At 39.8% G+C, this 22,336-nt stretch overlaps 1 protein-coding gene across 3 annotated transcripts in view; it reads left to right on the forward strand.

Moving 5' to 3' along the window:
• The window catches only part of sertad2b (SERTA domain containing 2b), a 43,948-nt gene extending 22,330 nt beyond the window's left edge, over positions 1 to 21,618 (forward strand). For 2 of the 3 annotated variants that reach the window (XM_055029568.1, XM_055029567.1), the window contains exon 2: positions 15,642 to 21,618. In XM_055029568.1, the coding sequence (XP_054885543.1) occupies positions 15,646 to 16,806 (1,161 nt within the window). In that variant the 5' untranslated portion in view covers positions 15,642 to 15,645 and the 3' untranslated portion in view covers positions 16,807 to 21,618. Of the gene's footprint in view, positions 1 to 12,731; positions 13,058 to 15,641 lie in introns of those variants that run through there. The other variant, XM_055029565.1, reaches the window with a different exon arrangement.
• The last annotated feature ends 718 nt before the right edge of the window (positions 21,619 to 22,336 follow it).

The following is a 22,336-nucleotide window of genomic DNA, read 5'->3' on the forward strand; positions in this document are numbered from 1 at the left end:
AAAGAGTTTGGGGAGAGTCGCACTAATCGACATCGACAGAGGCGGGCAATAAGTCAATAACAATACATATTGCAATATTTATTGATGCAATATCAATAGATAATGCATCTTATAGAATATTCAGTGAACTCCGATCCAGAAAAGCACAGCATTTTGGAAGACGAAATCAGAAGGAAGACTTTAGCTGCTCAACCTCTTGCTGTGAACTAAGCTAGGTTAGTGGCATCAACTGACTCACTCACTCTTTGGTTACCTAGCAACTCACAGGTCCTTTGGTTACCTAGCAACAACCTGTTGGAGAACTGCGCAGCAGCGGTTCAAAGTTTCTTCACTATGCCTCTTAACTTCTTAAAAATAAACAACAACTTCATGGAGTGACAACTGTGGATTAAACAAGCCACTAGTTTGGCAGTATTTCAAATATTTAAAACAAAAAGTGAATCAATAATGATCAATATCAACCGATATGAAGCTTTTATATTGTGGCAAGTTTTCAGCCACACTGTTCAGTTATGAACGATGTGTTAATTAATCATTAATCATGTCAGTCAGGGATTCGAGAGCTGCCACACACAGACTTATCCGGGTCAAGTTTTAAATATATAGATTTATTACGCAAAGAGTAATAGCGGAAATTTATTGTTTGCCATAAAGGTCCGTAACTAAAAAGGAAAGAGTGCATCTAAAAAGATTCACAACCGTTAAATTTTTTTTAAATTATACACAGCTTATCAAATCAAATAGTGATGCACAAATATTCATCTGTATCAGTCCTAATACTGAGGAAATCATGCTTTTTAAAATTTTATTTTACATTATATTTAGAATTCCTTATTGCACCTTTTGAACCATTTAAAAGAAAGTTTGTTACAGCTTATTTTTGTCAGTTTCCTTTTTTTCTCATATTGGCTGTTATATTCCTAACTGAACTGACAGAGCAAATTAAAGTTGTCGTTTTTCCATGTATAACCAAGTTTGTTGGTGTGTTTAAATGTGTTCTACTGGTGCAGAATTATCAAATAAATTTGTAATTCAGTAACGTATATATCTGTGTTTTAAAAATGAAGAAATGTCGTAAGTCAATCCAGCATTGTTTATCTATATCAGCTGATACAAAACCTCAGATATTGGTATCGGTTTTGGAAGTGGAAAACGTGGATCGGTGCATCCGTAGTTACCAAACATAGAAAGCATAATTGTGTCACATTTAGCTGGAAGCTTTTGAAGAACATCCAGATGTTTTTTTTTTGACTCTAGCTGATTTGTTGTCTATCATGTGGTTGTAGAATGTAAAAATTATTATTTTTTGGCCCGTTAGTATTTTTGAGCTGACGATTTTAGCCCAGTTGACAAAAAGCTTGGACTTTGATGCATTTAAAGCTGGAAAAGTTACATGTTTCAGGTGTTGATGTTTGCAAACTTTTCTCTCCTTTTTCTGTGTTTATAGAAAAAGAAAAATTTTTATGTATCGGATCAATATCGGTCGATACTAAACCTCGGGTATCGGTTCTGAAAATGAAAAAAATGAATCGATGCATCCATAGTTAAGCATAGAAAAACATAAAGTGTCATATATATATATATATATATATATATATATATATATATATATATATATATATATATATTTTTTTTTTTTAATTTATCAGATTTTGTGACTTTATCAGTTAAGTTAGGACATTGTCGCGTTGTGTTCAGAACAGCCACTCGCCTGCAGCTGGATCGGAACATCTGGTGCGTGGCGGGCTTGGAAGAGAGCTCAAACTCGGCACATAAATGCTGCAGAGCCAGTTGCTGCGACGCTCCACCGCAACAGCAGGCAGTGTGGCTGAGATTAGTAAATTTAGGATTAAAATCAAGGCATAAGGTGCGGTAATAAGGCGGGCGCTGGTTTCGTGTCGACGCTCGGCACCAGAATCCTGCGGCTGCTTTCTCCGTCGCAGAAGAACCATCTCATCAGCAGCAGCATGTCTGCTGACCTAAATCTGCTCTCTTCTTCTGCCTTTTATTTATAGACTTAAGAGTGAGTGCGTATGGGGAGGGAGTGTGTGATCGGAGACGCTCTCCCGGACCGGAAAATTTGGGATGTGCATGATTTTGCTTTGATTGCACATGTAGGTTTGACCTTTGGAGTGATGGCACGGTTACGTAAAAGTAATCCTCGTTGTCACCAGAGTAGATTGTGTCTGATTTGAAGGAATTTGGTCTCTGTGGATGTGTGTGTTTTCCCAAACATGCACTTTTGGGATCTGTTTATCTAATGAATTAGTGCAGAGTGTCTGCAAACAAAAAGAGATGTTTTATTTCAGCCTTGTTCCTAACCTTTGCACCCCTTTGTCAGTGTCGCTGATATGGACTTTAATCAGCTACTGGAGGCTGGTCTTTCACTTTGAACCAAGGGTGCAAAATGTAGGGTTCAGGGGCCATTTGTCGCACCTGGATTGATTGTTTGAGGCCCCCCATCTATAAATTTCTGAGATAAATCTGAAAGTTTCTAAATTTTGTTCTAGCATTTTTTTTTATTGTTTTGCTTTTCAAACTCAGAAATTTCCACATTTTTTCTTGAAAATTTCCAACATTTTTTGATGGATATTTACTCTTCTCTCTTTCTCTTTCATTCTTTCTTTTTTTGTTTCTTTGTCTCTTTTTCTTTCTTCTTTCTTTACTTCTCTCTTTCTTTGTTTCTTTATGTGTTTTTCCATCAACAACAGTAATGACACACCATCGTAAAGGATAAATTAGGACACTTTTAAATTAAAATCTCACAAAAACGTTAAATGCCACACAAAGTGATCATCTTTTCTAAACTTTGTGCTTTTAACTCCTGTATTAAAACTTGGCTAAAAACAGCAAGAGTTTTCAAATAAAAACTGACTTACATCCTGTTTTTATTTCTGACAGTAGATGAAATAGTTTTTCCAGATTTTCTTCATTCAAACACAAAATGAACACATTTGATGCCTTTCATATCACAAGCAAAAAGTATTTGCTTGCGATATGTTTCTAGTAAGTTTCTCCTAAAAAATATGATCACCTGATAAATGAAGATGGTGTATTTCATTGAGTAGATCAAAAAGTGACATCATTTTGGTGACTTTAGTTCTTAAAAATGGCGTTTTGAGTTGATGAATTTGGCCCAAGCTTGGACTTTCATGCATTTAAAGTCAGGAAAGTTTAATCTTTCAGGTGTTGAGCTGTTTCCTGACTTGTCTGTCATGGCAGTTCTGTTTTTTTAGGTAGATTCTGCATTATTGCGCCGTGCCACTGTTGTGTTTTGCAACCAGGTCTGTCATTACGTAAGAGCTTGTGGTGAATTCCCTGATAGCCAGCTGACCTCTGTCATGTGAGCATTTATGATCACTTTGACTCAGGGAACACACACACACACACACACACACACACACACACACACACACACACACACACACACACACACACACACACACACACACACACACACTGCTTGCATGCTTATTTATTTTGGTTGTGGCTCATCTTTACCATGTTTTCCCATCTGTCTTCTGTTTTGCAGAAACTGGAATCATTTTCATGTGAGGCAGACGTAATAACAGTTTTATCCTCTATTTAAAGTGATGGCAGACTTTATTTCAGGCACACTGACGTTGCACATAAATGTTGAATAACTCATAATGTATAGCTGGGCAACCCCCATGTACTAATACTTTGTTGAAGCTTTGTGTCCGAGCCGACCAATAGAAACGTTGTTGCTAACATCAGCTGAGACGAATAGAAATGTGTCTTTCTGCCATTTTTCAACCGAAGTCCCGGCCCCAGACATGTGAAACAGAATCTGCGAGAAGTGATTTGAAAAGAATGCATTTCATAAAACTTGGAAAAATAAAGTAAGATGAAATCTCAGAAAAATGATAATAGAAAATAAATCTAAGAAGAATGGAAAAAAACATAAAAAAAAAAATCTGAATTAAAAAAACAAAATTTGTAATTCTTAGTTTCATGTTGAGATGTTTTTTTTTTTTCAAAAACAAATTTTTAAAATGTGATATTGGTTTGCAATAATATTGGAAGAAATTTCCCGCCTTGCAGTCATTTTCCAAATCTCCGAATCGTTTGGTTCTGGAATCTCATTGGGCTTTTCCAGAACTTTAAGTTTCTTCTTTTGGAGCAATTTGTTGATTTGGACTTGTAATGCTGAAAAAACAAACACATTTACCTCATTTATTTTTTTTTACTCCTTTTCAGGCTGGAGAGACATTTTCATTCTTAACAATTATAAATGATGTTGATAAGAAATCTTCATCAGAGATCTTTTTGTTTTCGCAGAAACTATCAGATTTCATTTTAAAAAATAGTTTGTTCCTGTTTTTTGTTTCTTTGCAAATTATGATGTCACTTTCTCTTTTCACGTTTGCACTTTTTCGCTCCTTCACACTTCAAAAACACAAAATCTTCCCAAGTATTTCTGGTCTAGTTTCTTGTGCAAAGATCTCAACATATTTGAAATAAGACAAAACTTACAAGTAACTTTCCTGCACAATATAGGAGCTTGTGTTAAGCCAATAATTCCTTAATATTGATGAAAAAGTACTAGATTATTCCATTTGTAGAAGGACGAAAATGTTTTATTATAAGTGAAATAATTTGCCATTAGAACTATTACTGTAATTTTAGTAATGTAATAAACACCAGCTGGTCATTTTAAAATACCCCAGAGGTTCTAAAGAGTGCAGCTCTGAAATAAAATAAGTTTAAACTGAAGTTATTCAAGAGGTTTTTAATAACTTTGATTTAAATTATAAAATATCTCTGATTAATCCAATAAAAAAAAAGTTGGTACATTCTGCAGAATTTGAGTCTTTTTAAACAATAAAAGATGCAAATAAGCAATTTAACTCCCTTTTTAGATATAGTAATACACATTTTATTGGCTAAAGACTTAGACTTAGACTTAGACTTGACTTTATTGATCCCTTGGGAAGAAGACTCCCTCAGGAAATTATAGTTACCAGCAGCTCACAGGCAAAAATGTGGCACACAGTAAGCATACACTAAAGAATACAAAAAAATACAAATTAAATACAAAACAAAGAATATAAATACAACACAAAAGGAAATTATAGCAATTTGGTGGATAGATTGACCAGTGATATGGTATTGCACTGTATGGTTGGCCTGATAAATATGGAGTTCACATTTGTAGAAAAACTACTCCTTCTTCCTCTGTCCTGTGTCACCTCCGACCCCCCAGTGAGGAGTTGTACAGTCTGAAGGCGTGGGGGACAAAGGAGTTCTTGAATCTATTGGTCCCGGCACTTGGGAAGCAGCAGTCTGTCACTGAACAGGCTCCTCTGGCTGCTGATGACGGCATGTAGAGGGTGGCTGCTATCGTCCATGATGTCCAGCAGTTTGTTCAGTGTCCTCGCCTCTGTCACCGTCACCAGAGAGTCCAACTTCATGCCGACCACAGAGCCGGCACGCCTGATCAGTTTGTCCAGTCTGGACGTGTCCTTCTTGGATGTGCTGCCTCCCCAGCACACCACGGTGTAGAAGAGGACACTGGCGATCACTGACTGGTAGAACATCCACAGCAGTTTGCTGCAGATGTTAAAGGACCGCAGTCTCCTCAGGAAGTACATCCTGCTCTGCACCTTCCCGTACAGGTGGCTGGTGTGTTTTGACCAATCCAGTTTACTGTCCAGCCACAGCCCGAGGTACTTGTAGGAGCCCACGACCTCAACCTCCGTTCCCTCTAGTACGACTGGTCTCGGCTTTGGTCTGGACCTCCCAAAGTCTATAACCAGCTCCTTCGTCTTAGAGGTGTTGAGTTCCAGGTGGTTTGTGTGGCACCAGAGAGCAAAGACCCTCACCAGACAGCGATATTCCTCCTCTCCGTCGTCCCTGATACATCCGACTATGGCTGTGTCATCTGCATACTTCTGTATGTGACACAGCTCCGAGTTGTAGTGGAAGTCAGAGGAGTACAGGGTGAAGAGAAGAGGGGCCAGCACTGTGCCCTGAGGGGCTCCTGTGCTGCTGACCACAGTGTCAGACACGGTGTCCTTTAGCCTGACATACTGCGGCCTGTTGGTGAGGTAACTATGGATCCAGGTGACCAGGTGCTGGTCCATTCCCATGCTGTTTAGTTTGTCCTGGAGCAGAAGGGGCTGGATTGTATTAAAGGCACTGGAGAAGTCCAAGAAAAGGATCCTCACTGTGGCACTGCCCTTATCCAGGTGGGAGTGGGCCCAGTGCAGTAGGTAGAGGATGGCATCCACACCAACATGTGCCTGGTAGGCGAATTGCAGGAGGTCCTGAGCATGTTCCACCTGAGGTCTGAGGAGGCCGAGGAAGAGCCGCTCCAACGTCTTCATCAGGTGTGAAGTGAGTGCCACGGGCCGAAAGTCATTCAGCTCGCTGGGCCTGTTCTTCTTGGGCACTGGGACGATGCAGGATGTCTTCCAGAGGGTGGGCACTTCCCTTAGCTGCAGGCTGAGGTTGAAGATCCGCTGTAGTGGCTCTCCCAGTTCAGCAGCGCAGGCCTTCAGCAGCCTTGGACACACCTGGTCCGGCCCTGCTGCTTTCCTGGGCTTGAGCTTCCTCAGCTGTTCTCTGACCTGGTCTGTGGTGATGTGGGGTCGAGGTTGTGCTGAGGTGTGTGGGGGGTTGTCAGTGTTTTGTTGTCTGTGGGGAGGTGTGTGGTAAGGAGCAGAGGTGGCTGCAGTGAGAGAGGGGGTTGGGGGGGCACAGACTGGTTGAACCTGTTGAAGAAGTTGTTCAGTTCGTTTGCCCTCTCCATTGTTCCCTCAACGACTCTGGTCTTTGTGTTGAGGCCAGTGATGGTCCTCACACCTTCCCAGACCTCCCTCATGTTGTTCTCTCTCAGCTTCTGCTCCACCTTTCTCCTGTAGCTGTCTTTTGCTTCCCTCACACACTGCTTCACCTCCTGCTGTGCTGCCTTCATGGCCTCCCTGTCTCCTCTCCTGAAGGCAACCTTCTTCTTGTTGAGGACAGTTTTGACTTCCCGCGTTACCAAGGCTTGTTATTAGGGTAACAGCGGACAGTCTTAGCAGGGGATACCACATCTGCGCAGAAGTTCAGATAGTCCGTCAGGCAGTGTGTCAGTCCCTCTATGTCCTCGCCATGCGGGCTGAACAGTGCATCCCAGTCCGTGGTGTTATAACAGTCTCTCAGAGCACTCTCCATCTTAGGGGACCATCTCCTGATGGAGCGCTGTTGTAGGCTGCTTTTGGACCAGGGGGGTGTACAGTGGCTGTAGGTGAACGATGTTGTGATCTGACTTCCCTAGTGGGGGGAGGGGTGTTGCTCTGTATGCATCCCTCACATTGGCATACAGGAGGTCGATTGTCCTGTTATTCCTGGTGGGGCAGTCAACAGCTTGGTGGAAAGTGGCCAAAGTAGAGTCCAAGGTCACATGGTTGAAGTCCCCAGAGATTATAATAAAAGCGTCAGGATGTTTTGTCTGTAGCCTTGCTGTGACAGAGTGGATTTTTTCACAGGCAGTGGTAGCGTCCGCTCTCGGTGGGATGTAAACGCAGATGGAGATCACGTGACTGAACTCCCTCGGCAGGTAGTATGGCCGCAAGCTAACGACTAGTAGCTCTAGGTCCCGACAACACCAAACAGTCTTTACAGTGATATGTCCTGGGTTACACCATCTATTGTTCACATACATGATGAGTCCCCCACCTTTTTTTTTTACCACTCGCTTTCGTGTCCCTATCAGCCCTCACAGCGGTGAATCCTGGCAGGTCCACGTTAGCGTCCGGCACGAGGTGGTTCAGCCATGTCTCTGTAAAGATGAACAAGCTGCTCTCTCTGTAGATCCGCTGGTTGTTCAGTGCAGACAGCTCATCCATCTTGTTCGGCAGCGAGTTCACATTCCCCATGATTACAGTGGGAATCGATGGCTTGTAGCGCCTCTTGTTGTCCGCTAGCTTAGCCTTTAGCTTAGCCCCAGCCTTGCAGCCCCTCGGTCTCCTCCTCAGCTCCACCGGAATGTTGTGTCTTATGCCGGCTTGTCCCATTGTTCTAAAGTCCAGCAGTTCCTCTCTCGAATAAGTGAGAAGTTTGGAATTATCCATAGGATAAATAAAAAACACACACAGCCTCTTCTGTGTTGAAGAGGCAACATAAAACGTTAAAAAAGAGCTAAAAACTGAAGAGCTACTGGAGAGGCAGCCGTCTCCCACAGCGCCAAATTAAAAAAAAGAAAGCGTAAAAAGAAAGCGTTCTTGGTGTACGACGTGTGAGAATCTCAGTTCTTTTTGCTTGACTTAATATCAATACAGTTTAGGGCAAAAATGTTTATTTTCTCATTTAACAAATCAATTAAGGTGTTTAATAAGAGATTTTTATGACAGAAACTGAACTGGATTAAGCTGAAACACTTTCACTGGAAGAGTCTGAGTTTATTTTACACCTTTTTTTACATAACTTTCTTAAATGGAAAATGTATAATTTTTTGTGCAGTTTTGCCTAAATTCTGCTTTGAGCGTATTACTTTTTCAGAAAATTGCCTTTTTTGAGTCTTTATACTCCAGTTAATGATTAATCGATTACAAAATTAGTCAGTGATTATTTGAATAATCGATTAATCAGTTTATTTATTTCAGGTGTTCTTTAATAAATATGCAAAGATGGCTCAAGTTTTGACATCGGTGGATAGGCCTGGCGCAGTAAACCAGTTAAACCCAGGATAAATTAAAGCAAGCTTGTTAGCCATTTGGATGATTTATTGTTTTTCTCTTTTTCTACCAAAAACTAGGTGGTAAAATGTTTTCGGTCTGGTTTTTTCGGTCTCAACTAGCTCTTTGTTTTGAAGGGCAATTTTGTTTATGAAGACTTCATAATTATTTTTATTTGTTTTTCCAGTTTATTGTGGATATTTAAAATATTTTGGTGTTAAATGTTCATTAAAATTGAAAGTTTATTGATCTTCTAGAATGTGTTGTTGCATTATTATGCCATTACCGTTGTCTTACTTGAAACTGGTCTTAAAACAACAATATTATCGTTTATCACAATAACTTCTGAGGCAATTTATCGCCCAGAAGTGACAGTCTTATTGGTTATTAATATAAAGTTTGCCATTGGCATTGCTTTCTTCATTGGTATCATATCAAACTCTGGATTCTCCATTGCCCTTGAGACTCTTTAGATCAAAAAGACAAAACAGTTTTGGTGCGTAATAGTCTATCTCCTCAGCTTTTCTTTAATCAGAAGTATCAGAACCTTGATTTGCTGAGTGGTGCGTGTCGAACTGTGTCACGGTGTCACTTTCATGTCTGTGGTTTCTGATTATGCAGCTGCTAGGAAATGACTCTCATTGTGTGTTTTCCTGGTTACCAACGAGAAGTCGATGATCAGATCCGAATTTGGGATAAATAAATCTTGAATGTGGATTTTAGGAATGTCACAGAACCAGTTTTAATAATTCAGCTGTCATCTTGGGGTAATGGTATCTTAATTTGTGAGAGTGACTTTAGTGGGATCTGGTCACAATGCGCTACCTCTTCCTCTGGGTTTGGTCTGGAATGTGTTTACTAGGACGACATTGTGTGTGTGTGTATGTGTGTTTATTTTTTGTGTTTGTGCATGAGAGAGAGTGAAACACTCAGGGTTATAGTAGTTTTGCATTTTTCTTTTTGGTTTAGTTTTATTTTGTTGGGATTTTTTTTTTTTTTTTTTGTCTAATTCAGTAAGTATTTTAAAAGAAAACTTTGGTAGCTGTGGCTACCACAGTTTCCTGCAAAATGACAGAATTAACTAAAAATATATGTAAATGAGCTTAAAGTGATCGAAGTCACAGCTGAATTACATCAATAATAATTTAACTACCACAATTTAATGTTAATGTTGCATACGGTCATAAAGCGACTTGTAATTTTTTTATTTTCAAAAAACAACTTTTATTTTTTTCTTTATTTTTATATCATCTGAACAGGATTGTTTTACGACTACTAGAATATTTTTCTGTCTCTGCCACCATTTTGTAGTTTTAACAAATAAATTTGGCTATACTTACAAGACGTGAACATTTTATTTGACAGCTTACAAAAGTTTGCTAACCAAAACATTTTCCACACTAAATATTTGAACTGCTGCCCAACTGGTGGTGTTACCTTTCCTTTTTTATCCACAGTTTTCTCTCCACGTTGTTGTTGTTGTTTATTTTGAAGCAGTTTTGAGGCAAAGTGGAAAAACAGTAAAACTGCTTCTGCGCAAGTTACTCAGCAGGCTGTTGGTATGTGACCAAAGAGTGAGTGAGATAGTAGATTCCACCAACCTGACTCAGCTAGCCGTTAGAGGCTGAGTTCCTCACATTTCCCAGTATTGGAGTTTATTGAGTATTCTATATATTGAATATTGTTATGGATTTATTGTCCAGCACTGGGACTGACGTAAACTGCTTGTGTGTGGAGTGAAAATGAAATCAGTTTGAAAGGCTAATAAATAGATTTGTAAACGTGAAAACAAAGGATATTATATCTATAACTTCAATATGTTTCAATTAGTTTTACAAACTCATGCTATAATTAGCTTTCTTTATGTATTTCAGCTGACAAAAATGTTTTCTCAGTTTCAGTGTTTGTTGTTTCGTTAGCTTCAGTTAGTTGCAATAACCTTGGCGGTAGGTGAATCCTCACAGAGGTGAGTTGGAGAGTTTCGTCCTCATGCAGAGTCGGACGCATCGCAGCGAAAAACGCAGTCATGACTGCAGCCGTTCGTCTGGGATGCATGTGCAAATGCAGAGATGGATGCACTCAGGAGAAAACCACTTTCATCTACCTGCAGCAGTGTTGCTGTGTGTGTGTGTTAGTACTTTTTGCATCCACAGAACCTGAAATAGCCCAACGTGGAGGGAGGTGAGGGGGAGGGGTGGCTGTGCAGCTCAGGCATGGAAACCAGCATATCCGGTTACAGGATCATAATATCACTGCAGAGGCTGTCCACTACCATTCCACTACTGCACTACGCACACGCAGCCGGCTCCAGGAATAATATTATCAGACCGCATGTTTAATGTTTGGCATCCAGCACCCACCATGCATGCACACACCTGACTTTACCTCCTATTCTGTAGCGATGCTTTGAAAGTTGGCATGGATTCGTTAACTGCAGTTAACCCTTGTTCAGCTAAAGGAAGAGAAAACATAGGCGGCCAAGGATTTCGTTTTTTTTTCCTCCGGATATGGGTTGTGATTTTGATGTCATCGTAACCTTATGGGTAAAACAAAATTCGCATTTAAAGCAAAACATCTGCTTTTATTTACATCAGGGTTCCATTGAAGTCCTTGACTTATTTAGAAAGTGCTTCATATTCAAACTGCACAGTTTTGTGATAAAATGCAACATAATGTTTGATTAAAATCCTAAATTTGGAAAATGTTATTTACAGTTGAATCCAGATATTTTCTAATAAAAAGTTGTTTTTTTTTTTGCTGTCTAAAGTTAAATGAAGCGAAACTTTTAAATTACCAAAATTATTTGTATTTGCAAATGCTAAAAAGCATATATAGAACATATTTGTGTATATTTTTTGTAACTTTCTTAGTATATAATTTGACCGTGAAGGTTATTTACCTTAGTACAATTTGTTAGGCTTGGTAGTGAATATTGATTATTCCTAATGGCTCCATCACTTATCAATAAGAAAGTTATTGAAAATAGGCAATTTTTTAAAATTTAGATTTGTGTTTTTTCTTAAATTAGTGAAGTGTGCAAAGTGTATGAAGTTATTTTCTAAGCATTTTGTTATTTTAGTTATAATATTTTAATCATACAATAGTGACTTGAAATTGTCTTTTTTTTAAAAAATTCATTTGTATTGTTTTTATCTCCAACATGTTGCTGGAAAAGTTTAAAAACTTCCCTTGAAAATGTTGCTTGTTGTATTTATACAACATGCAACAATTTTATTATAGCTGCAAAAATAATCTTAGACATTGCTTTAAAAGTGATTATTATTTAATTTTAGTTCATTTTGTCATTTTGTACCATTAATAATTAAATTTTCTCAAACTATTTTGGACTTTTTCATTTTGTATTGAAGTAAAGTCATTTTCTGTGATAGTCCACTGTAAGGAAATGTGATTTTTTGTCTCCAATAAACCATATTTACAAGAGGAAGGTAATTTTGGTTCGACAAGGGTTGATATAACAAATGCGTTATAAATATCAACTTTAGACCATGCAGATCAAAATAAATTTGAACCACAATATCAGATATTTCAGAAGATATTTACTCATTTAGATTGTTTTTAAATGGGTTTAGAAAGGTATTAGCTTTACAAAAGTAGTACAAAAATTTAGCATAGTTAGCCCTGTCATAACAGATTTTGCTGGATGGTAGATAATATTATAAATGACAATGTTGTGGTTTTTAGACCATTTTCAAATAACATATTGTTATAAATGGAAGACATTTTAAATATCTAAACTAAAACAATAAAAACAAGGAGAAGGAGCCCCACTTACAACCAATACAATTATATTTCCACAAACAAAATTGATCTACAAAAGATATTAAGTATCCAAATGGAAATTAAACTCATTTTAATTGATATTGTGATTAACTGCAAAATTGCTTTTTGCTACAGGCTTAATCATAATTAATAAATGTAAAACAAATATATATATTTTTAAATTACCGTTGTTTTTTTTTCACTGACACATTGTTTTTGTAACGTCAGGACGTTTTTTATTTCACTGCATTTCTCTGAAGGAAACTCTTTCAGAAAGTTTTGGCACCATAGTTTAACTTTGACTCTATAGGATTTTCAGTCAGCGTGACCCCGTTCCACTCCTGTGCTTTATTACTCTGACTCTTTTACGATCTGTTTTTCTTTTTTCTTTTAAACAGAGTTACTGTAGAGAAACTGGAGGAATTAAAGCTGCAGGATGTTAAAGACGGGTGAAATAGTGAGAAGGAGCGGATAGTCAGAGGCGAGAGGAGGATAATGAAGAGGAATGTGACGGGTGGGGCACTTGTGGTATGTCAGCCCTGCGCTGTGTGCGTCTTGTGTGTGAGAGAGCCCAAACAGCCTGCCGCGGCTCGGTGAGTCACACATGCGCAGCTGCTTCGCCTCTCAGTCACACAGCAGCAGCGTTCTGCTTTGAAATGCCGTTTTTTGATTCCTCGCAACTCTGAATCTCCATTTTCCTGAAGCGGCAGCAGTCGGTGTGCTGCAGTGAAGGATTGCCGACGTGAGAACGCGTTAATGCCAGAAGTTATCCTGCTGGCAGGAATTCTCTTTCATTTCCTCTAATCCATCTTCATTCACAATGTAAATTATCGGCAAGATATGGAGAAGTTCACATCTTCCCAAGAAGATGTTGCGGTTACCTGGTAACCGTGGCAACCTGATGGCGCTTGGTGTGATGCAGGTGTGAATACTTTGTTCGAGTCAGTGAATAATTCCCAACTTATTAGATACTGGATTATAGATTTGCAAGATGAAAGTCTGCTGAGTAATGTAAGAAGCAGAGAATATTGCGGAGTCACTGGTTGCTGTGGTGTTTGGATGTATAATTATATCGATTCTACGATATAATCTCCTCCCACGGAAGGTATCGATTTTTCATCCACGAGTATCGATACGTTAAATCATTGGGTCTTATATCGTCTTTTTAACATGTCTGGTTTGTTATGCCATAGCAGCAAGACTCAGCCTCCCCGTCTCACTTTCAACATGTGCTTAAAGTGCACATTATAAACTACACACCAGTTTTTAAATTGTGTTAATAGGCCAAGTAAAACCGGAGTTATGCTAAAATAAGTAAACCATATTTCTCCGAATGTTAGCGAAATGTCAAAAACCGGCTTTTCCGGTTATGTAAAAGGGAAACGTAAAAAACACAGCGCAACATTGGATTCTTTTGTGTTTGGATCGCGAAAATAATGCAAAGTTTGGATATCGGAGCGTCGAGTGGCATAAACTCGACGCTCTGTTTGTGGCTCTGTTTGGAGCTGGAAAACGAAGAGGGGAAATCCGCAGCCGCAGTCTAGGCGCAGTTAGGATTCCCATGATGATGATGGCAGATCGATTATTCTTATTAGCAACTGACGAAGCGTATCAGAGACTGAGAGTATGATGAGATCCTGGCAGTCTGAGACGCAGCTACTCAGAGGTCCATGCAGGGGAACGGCAGCACTGTGCAGCTGCAAGGAGTCGATCACTGCGGGGTGAGGCAGAGCCATTCCCCCAGAAGCTAGTAGGAAACAGCTTACAGCCACGGCTAACTCCGGGAGCCAAAGTAGTCCAGACTTTTTTTACTCCAAAATGCCGCCACAGTATGTCCAAAAGAAAAACATAATTTTTGTCACTAAATTTTGATTCAATAGTCGTAGTTTTGTAGTAATTTATTCTTGAATTGGGGTTGGGGTCTGCAAGAAATCAGGACAGGTTCTGCAAATGGCCCCCGGACCTCACTTTGAACACCCTTGGCCGAGTCGGAGATGCGATTGTGTGTTTATCTGCATCTCTGGATGGAGTCCTCGTTACCTTACCTATTCCTCTGCTTCCGCTTCTCGCTTGCCTTCCTCATCTTCCTCCTGTACTCCTCTTCCTCCCTCCGCCGCGTCCCATTCACTGTCGTTTCTTTGGGTGGGTGAATTCCCAGCTGACTCGGTTTGTCATGGCAACCAACCGGTCGTGGTGACTGGGCCTGCAGCTTACACTTCCTGTGTGTGTGTGTGTGTGTGTGTGTGTGTGTGTGTTTGAGAGAAGACGCATGCGCTGTGATTCAGGCGGCGACTGGCTGCATGTCAGCCTGGATTAAAGTCAAACACACTGCAGCAGCTCCTTTCTTTCTTTTCCATTTTCTTCTCCTTTGTTTTCTGAATAGTTTTATAAAATCACCCAAATTATTGCTCCTCTTGCACCTTGCTCACCGCCACAACCAGCAGGTTCTTCCTCTAATATCATGAAAAGAGGAGTGGCCAAAGGTTGGGCTTTAAATCTGGCCCATGATCCGGTGCTGAGCAGGGAGCTCAGGTTTCCTCTCCAGCTGCTCACTTTGTCTGTATTTTAATTTTTTCCCCAAATGCAGTATGCTCATTTTCTTTTTGAAGCTTCTTACTTTCCTAAACAAAACTTTGGTTCCTGTATGAATGAAGTGATTCTCACGACAAGCCCCAAAAGAGGCGGTTTTTTGGTATGGGCAGTTGCCCAGGGCGGCACTAAAGGAGGGGATACAATAGCACCATTCAAATGTACTGATCAAGTAATTGTGGAACCAATTGTGCAAAACTTTGTATATGTTCTGCTGATTAAAAAAACCCACTATTTCGCAAACACTTGGTTGAGTTGGAGGCGTGGCCAGCAGCAGCTTATTTGGATTTAAAGTAACAAGTGGTCCTAAAACAGCTCAGAGATGGAACTGACGAGACTAAATTCTTATCTAAGAATAATTTTGTCCAAAAAGAGTAATAGACACACTGAAGGCCTATTCTACCCTGTTCAAGGAAGCATCTTAAGATATAACAGATTTTCATGAAGTTAACTTTATTTAGGTTCTGAGTTTAAGTCAATGAATGCGAAGGAGAAACACTAGACTTTAGACCTGATTTGTGTCCTAATGATTTCTTATCTGAGCACTTGATTAACTTGTTTACTCTCCTTTTGTTTTGTTTCGTCTAGATATATGTTCTGTAAAGGTGCAAAGCGGAAGTTGGAAGAGGATGAAGAGGGCCTGGAAGGCAAAGCGCTGGAGGCGTCGGTGGCGGGAGCGGGGGTAGGCATTGCCTCGGAGGGTCTTTCCAAGGTGTCCTACACCCTTCAGAGACAGACCATCTTCAACATCTCCCTGATGAAGCTCTACAGCCAGCGGCCGCTTGGCGAGCCCAGCCTGGAGCGCCGCGTCCTCATCAACAACATGCTACGCCGCATACAGGATGAGCTCAAGCAGGAGGGCTCTCTGCGGCCGCTGTTCCTGCCGCCCTCGCCGCCGCCTGATGACCCCATGGACGAGGGGTTCCGCGAGGCGCCGCCGTCTTTCGGCATCCTGCCCCAACCATCCGCGCTGTTGATGCCGGCAATTCCTCCGCCACCTTCGCCCCACCCGATGGTGCCTCCCAGCTGCCCGGTGCCCCAGCGCTTGGAAGACTCTGCCGCGCCCGTGGACGCCTGCCTCACTCCGGCCTCACTACTGGAAGAGGATGGTGGGAATTCAGCATTCTGCGCGCCGTCTCCACCCACACCTCCTCTGTCTCCGCCCCCGCTAACTCCATCGTCGGTGCTAATGAGCAAGATGTCCTCTAGTGTGACGGTCCTATCAAACGACAGTTTCTCATCCTCTCCGAGTGACATGGAGTTGGCTCCTCCCACCACCATTACACGGACAGCAGCCGCTAATACTATGACCATAACTACCTCCCCCCCTCCGTCCCCTTTCTCATCACCCACAGGCTCCACCAGAGACTGCAGGACAATGGGTGCTAAGCCAGAGGCAGCTGCTGTTTTCCTGCCTGCACATTCCCCTGCTAGCCTGGAAGACATTTCCCCCTCGCCTTCGTCCCCTTCTTCTTCGGGTTTTCTCTCAGACTTGGCGCTGGACGACGTCCTGTTTGCCGATATTGACACGTCCATGTACGACTTTGACCCTTGCACCACAGCGGGGGCCGTAGGTGTCACAGCCGGCGGCGGCGGCCTCACCAAGCTTTCGCCAGTGGTGAATGCCGACGACCTCCTCAAAACTTTGGCGTCGCCGTACAGCGGCTCCGCCCCCCAGGTTTCAGCCAATCAGCCTTTTAAAATTGATCTGACAGAACTGGACCACATAATGGAGGTGCTGGTGGGGTCGTGATTCAGCGACAGCCTGACCTCCACCTGCGAAACTTTTTATGAACCTGGAGAAACAGACTGGATGGAAAAATTTGGGATTGCTTTTGTTTTTATCTCTTTAAAAGACTTTTTCTTCTAAGGTCGGTAATTGTAAACATCGAAGGTGATGTCAACTAGTACTACTATGACAACTACTACTTCTACACAACACTGTTCGTGCACTGTGCTCGCCTTTCCAGGTGTGGAAGTGAAGTAACGAGGAAGCAAAGCATACTCACTGCAAAAACAAAAGTATTTTGGGTCTAGTTTCTCGTTCAAATATCTTGGTATACTTGAAATGAGGCAAAACTAACTCACAGGTAACTTTTCACAAAGAAATGAGCTTATTTTAAGTAAATAATTTCTTAATATTGATTTAAAAAGTTCTCGTTCCATTGGCAAATTATTACAAAGACATTTTCCCATGTTGGAAGGAGAATAATCTGCCAGTGGAACAAAAACCTTTTTCAAAAAGCCCAACCCCGTTACCTAGCAACTCAAGTACTCCAGTGCATTTGGTCAGCTGGAAAACACTTGCTGCATTCTTTTTAAAGTTGTTCAGGCTTTTCGTCTGCTTTTCAAAGATGTATGGTTGTAAAATTGCACATCGTTTTGAAGCCATTTTCACTTGCGATTGTAAACGTTGACCAGCAGCACCATTTTTGATTTAAAGTGACAGAGCCCTAAAATAGCTCATTCTGAAAGGAGCTAAAGTAAACAGAACTTGCCAGATCAAAAAAAAAATTTGTGTAAACATGAAATTAACATGTTTTGTATATTTTATAGATCTATCCTGACCGTTCAAGGAAGCATAGTGGGGCACTTTTAGGGAATTATTTACTTAAATCAAGCGCCTATATGTTAATGCATAGTCACTTTATAATTTTATATCAAGTGTACCAAGATATTTGCACTATGAACTACACTAAAAATGGTAAGGTTTTGTGTTTTTGTAGTGCACAGAATTTGTATATCTATACTTGTGAGGAACTTTATGAATTTCCTTTCTAGTCCTTTACCTGAAGCTAAGCCTTAACCCTTAAGAGTAACTGTAAATATTTCTATTTTTAATCCTTGTGGGGATATGCACTCCTCACAGGTACAGAAATACAAAACAAACATATACATACACACACTGTAATTATGGCTTTTAGCAGCTGAGTGCCTTTCAAATGACCACTTATTCAGTTCCTGGTTTTCACAGTATTTTTTATCCGCTCTTCTCACTTTAACAGCCCACTGAGGGTCACATGATGTTTTTAATTTATTATATTGTATTAAATTTTGTTGAGGTAATTTTACATGATCAAATGATAATTATTTAATTTTTATCTTATTACAGATACAATGTTTTAATTGTAAAGCAAGCATTTAAGGTGGAAGACATTGTTTTATTGGTGTCTATGGGGTGCCAAAAGTGACAAGATGTAGTAAATAAATAGTCTGGTAAATTATTTTATTTTCAGTAGGGCTGAAATTATCAATTGGATTAATCACAATAAATATAAACTCAAAAAGGCTAATTGCTGAAAAAAGAAAACATTCTCAGATGAGTAAGCCAAAAATGTACAAAAAACAAACTCTTAAGATTTAAGAAAACTGTTTTTCTGTAAATATGTTCGAGATAAAACTCCTCAAGTAGCTGTAGTTTCACCTAGTTCAAGTTCAGTAAAAAATAAATTTAAAAAATAGCAGCTTTTAAGCACCTTTTTCTCTAATTATTGATTGGTTAATCCCAAAATAAACAGGTACGTCCTATACTGCATAGATGCAATATTGAGCAGAAAGGGCTGAGATTTTCATACGTTGATGCTAGAAGTATGTTTTAGCTGCAGATTTATCGTTTGCTACAAATGAGCCATGTATTTTATTGCATTTTAGGCACTAAACTGTTGATTGAACAGAATAGTTTGCTAATTTGCATCTTCTATTATATTCCTAATATTATATAAAAAAAGCTTAAGTAGTTAAATGAAAAATCTGGAGAATGTGCCAGTCTTTTTCTTTGATCAATGTTGCAGCCCTGACATAAATAAATATAACCATAATTATTGAAATAAAATACAAAAGGGTGCTATTAAAATGTAATTATGTCTGAGTATTATAGTCCAATGTAGACCAAAACGTGCTGGGTATTATGTTTGTTTTATTTATCACATTTTGGCACATTTGGACCTCCATAGATTTCCACATTAGCCTGGCTCTGCAATAATGCTTTAGGAGTAGCTCTAAACACATCACCAGGTTGTTGTTTAAACTTTTTACTAGAAGGGAGCGTATGTTTGTGTACACATGTCTACGAATTCAATGCCAGGCTTTCTGGGGTTTTTTTGTTTTTGAAATGTTACTTTTTTTGCCCTTCTAGCCCTCTGTACCTCTGCTTGTCTTCATAACTTATACACAGTCGTAATACAACTGCTGGTTGTTGTTTTACATGAGCTCGGTTATATGAGCCAGTTATCACGAACCAGTTGCAGAGGTATTCAAACGAGCTGCACCCACTGGTAACACTGGTTTACACTCGAAGAAATAAGCAGCCGTCTCCCCAGTCCCAGTTGGACGTAGATGATCTGGAAAAGCTCCAAAGTTGATGCATTTATTTATTTATTTTTGGCAGAAAACATTATGATTTGGTAACAGCAGGGCTTACAGTATTACTCACACTCCCCGTTTCTACGGGGTTTGTTTACATGTGTTAGTAATAGGTAGCCTGAAATGCTAGCTAGCAAGCAGTCCTGCTACTTCTCCAATAGACCCAATGTTAGCGGGAGAGCTAAAAGTATCACGGAAGAAATTTGAATTGAGATTTCCACGGAAGTGGGAAACCAAAACCACAGCGTTGACCTGATGTTTCAGCCATGCACTGTGGTGCATTAAAACTATGTTTGTCACAAAGCCTTACAAATCTAAATATAATCTATTAAATGAAACCTTTTTGCATTTCTTTCAAATTCAGGATGTCAGAAGCAGCATTTCTGAACACTTTTGGCACTTTTCCTTTGCATGGAACAGCCCAAAAAGTTAGGTGTTTGGTTTTCACTCCAGTTAGCGCCACTTTTTACTGACCTGTAAACTATGGCAATGCAACAGTGACAACAACAAAGCCATCTATCCTTGGCATTTTCTCTGTTTTAGCTGAAAGCTTAAATCGTTGCAGGGCTTGAAGGGCTCGATTGGAGGTAGAGGCAGCTTACAAAACGGGCATTTTGCAGAAACACTAATCTGGTTTTGAATGATGACTTTCAATTGAGATTTAATAATTTGCCTTTCAAAACTGTCCACTTGTATCTGAATCTCACAGGATTAATTATTTACACCTCACTGCCAGTGTATAGCCAGTAGATGGCGCTGTATTGTACAATGCAATCCTGAATGGAATCCTGCCAAGACTTCTTGTTTCGACTACTACTTAAATGTAATTAACATTACAGGGGGCGCTGTGGAGCAAATTTTTGCAGTTTCAGAGAATATTTAAGCCATTCAAACTGCAAATTTTCAGAATGAAGACAATAATAACTTTAAATATCAACAGACTGTTACACCACCTTTTGTGCTACTGACAGCTTCTGAAAAAGAAAGTAAACAGCTAATATGCAAAAACCCTTGAGAACTCAAACCAAAATTAGAAAGTCTGAATGAATGAAGTGATTATTAAATACTGGATTAAAGTGAGAAGAAGATATTGTAAAAGTCAATTTTGTAGCATTGTCAGTAAATGCTAAAGCTGTTCGGGAAAACAATAGTGTGACGCTACCTGAAATTGAAAACCTCATCAATCTGAGCTGCACCATGTAATGGAACTGTGCCAATCAGAGCTACGTTCCAAAGGGAGGGTTCAAAAGACAGTTAAGAGATTTATTTTATCTTAAAATAATTATCAGACATCTGGAGAAGCCCTTGTGTCCAACGGTGTTTCAGAGGATGTAGGGGGGTGTAAATTCTGGGTTCCCTGGGAGAGTATTTGCTCAGATGTGAGTCAAGAGCCACGTTATGCTGTTTGCAGACGACTGTGTCTTGTTTCTTTCTGTGTGTTTTAAATTTTTTTTGGAGTGCTTTTGTTTAATTTCCATTGAAATTATTTATTCATCTTGGGTTTTTTTTTTTAGTCTTTTCTGTGTAAATATATTTATTTTTGATGTGAAGTGGACACATGGATTGTAAATGTGTGTACAGAATGTGTGTTAGGAATGTACTTTTAGATAGGAATGTATCAGAGTGTGAAAACTGGGTGGAAGCCATTTTTTTTATATACATAGGTTGTCATCTTCTGTTGGTTTGTTGCGTTCTGGATTTTATTTTTTCTTCTGGTGGGGTGGCCACAACTTTTTATATCTTTTGTACTTTTTGTTTTTGTTCATCATTTTCCGGTTGAAGGCAAACAGTTCACATTCAAGCAGCAATATTTAAAGAAAACGGTCTCAAACCTACAGATGTCAAGACTCCAAAGCCTATCATGGATGCTTTCATGCCAAAAGTAATGTACATAGTATGACCAACATTCAAGCTCCTAAGACTTTTCAATCAGTGTTTGTCACCAAATCGGTTTAATTGCGTCCAAGCGTGCGGCGGATTCCCTCAACACGGCCTGTAACTCGCAGACCTCAGCGCTGTGCCTTTTTCTATGCAACAAAACAAACACGGAGAGAGAAATTATCAGCTGATCACTGTATCGGTGGGTCTGTAGAAAATAAAATGCTCAGCTTCACAGCTGTTTATGAACTGAAAACGGTCTTACTTTTGTAGTTTTATATATATAAATATATATATATAAATATACAATAAAGTGTAAAAAGTATCGTCTCCTGGTTTTGCTCTGTTTGCATGCCATATACTGTACACTTTTTTCCTGTATTCTACATTTTGTTTATATTATTGAAAAGTTTGTTTCAGTAACTCAATTGACCAAGTCAGGGGTGCTCAAAATGAGGCCTGGGGGCCATATGTGGCCGTTGGACTGATTCTGTGTGGGCCTTGTTCACAATTCAAGAATATTTCATCAGTCTGAATTAAAAGTTTCACTAATTGAAAAGAAATCTTAAACTATTATTTTCTAATTACTACAAATTTAATTTGACAGCGCATAACAATGATACATAATTATCTTAGTGTACAGTTGTCATCGTTCACAACTTCTTCTGGTCGCTGATTGGACCAGTAGAAATTCCACCGGAGGGAATCAAAGTGAACGAGAGGAAACCCAGACTATAGGAAACAAAGAAAAAATAATAGCGCAGGAAGATGTCTAAACGTGCTCAGATTTTCAGCTTTGAGTCTGCGTGCAGCATCGTATCGTTACAGAGGATAATGATCGTTTCTCCTTAATGAATCCCAGATGGCCGCTTCACAATGCCAACGTTAGCCACTGTTAAACATCCGTGGCTCCGGCAGCTATTTCCAGCATTCAGGCCACACAGCTGTGAGGGGAAAGGGACAGGCTGTCTCTCTGTGTGTGGAGGGAGGCAAAGTTTAACTCAACTTAGCAACGGCGCGGCTGAGGTCAGCGAGGACAACGC

This window comes from Poeciliopsis prolifica, unplaced genomic scaffold (assembly GCF_027474105.1).
Source record: "Poeciliopsis prolifica strain line A6 unplaced genomic scaffold, Auburn_PproV2 SCAFFOLD005, whole genome shotgun sequence".
NCBI classification, from domain to species: Eukaryota; Metazoa; Chordata; class Actinopteri; order Cyprinodontiformes; family Poeciliidae; genus Poeciliopsis; species Poeciliopsis prolifica.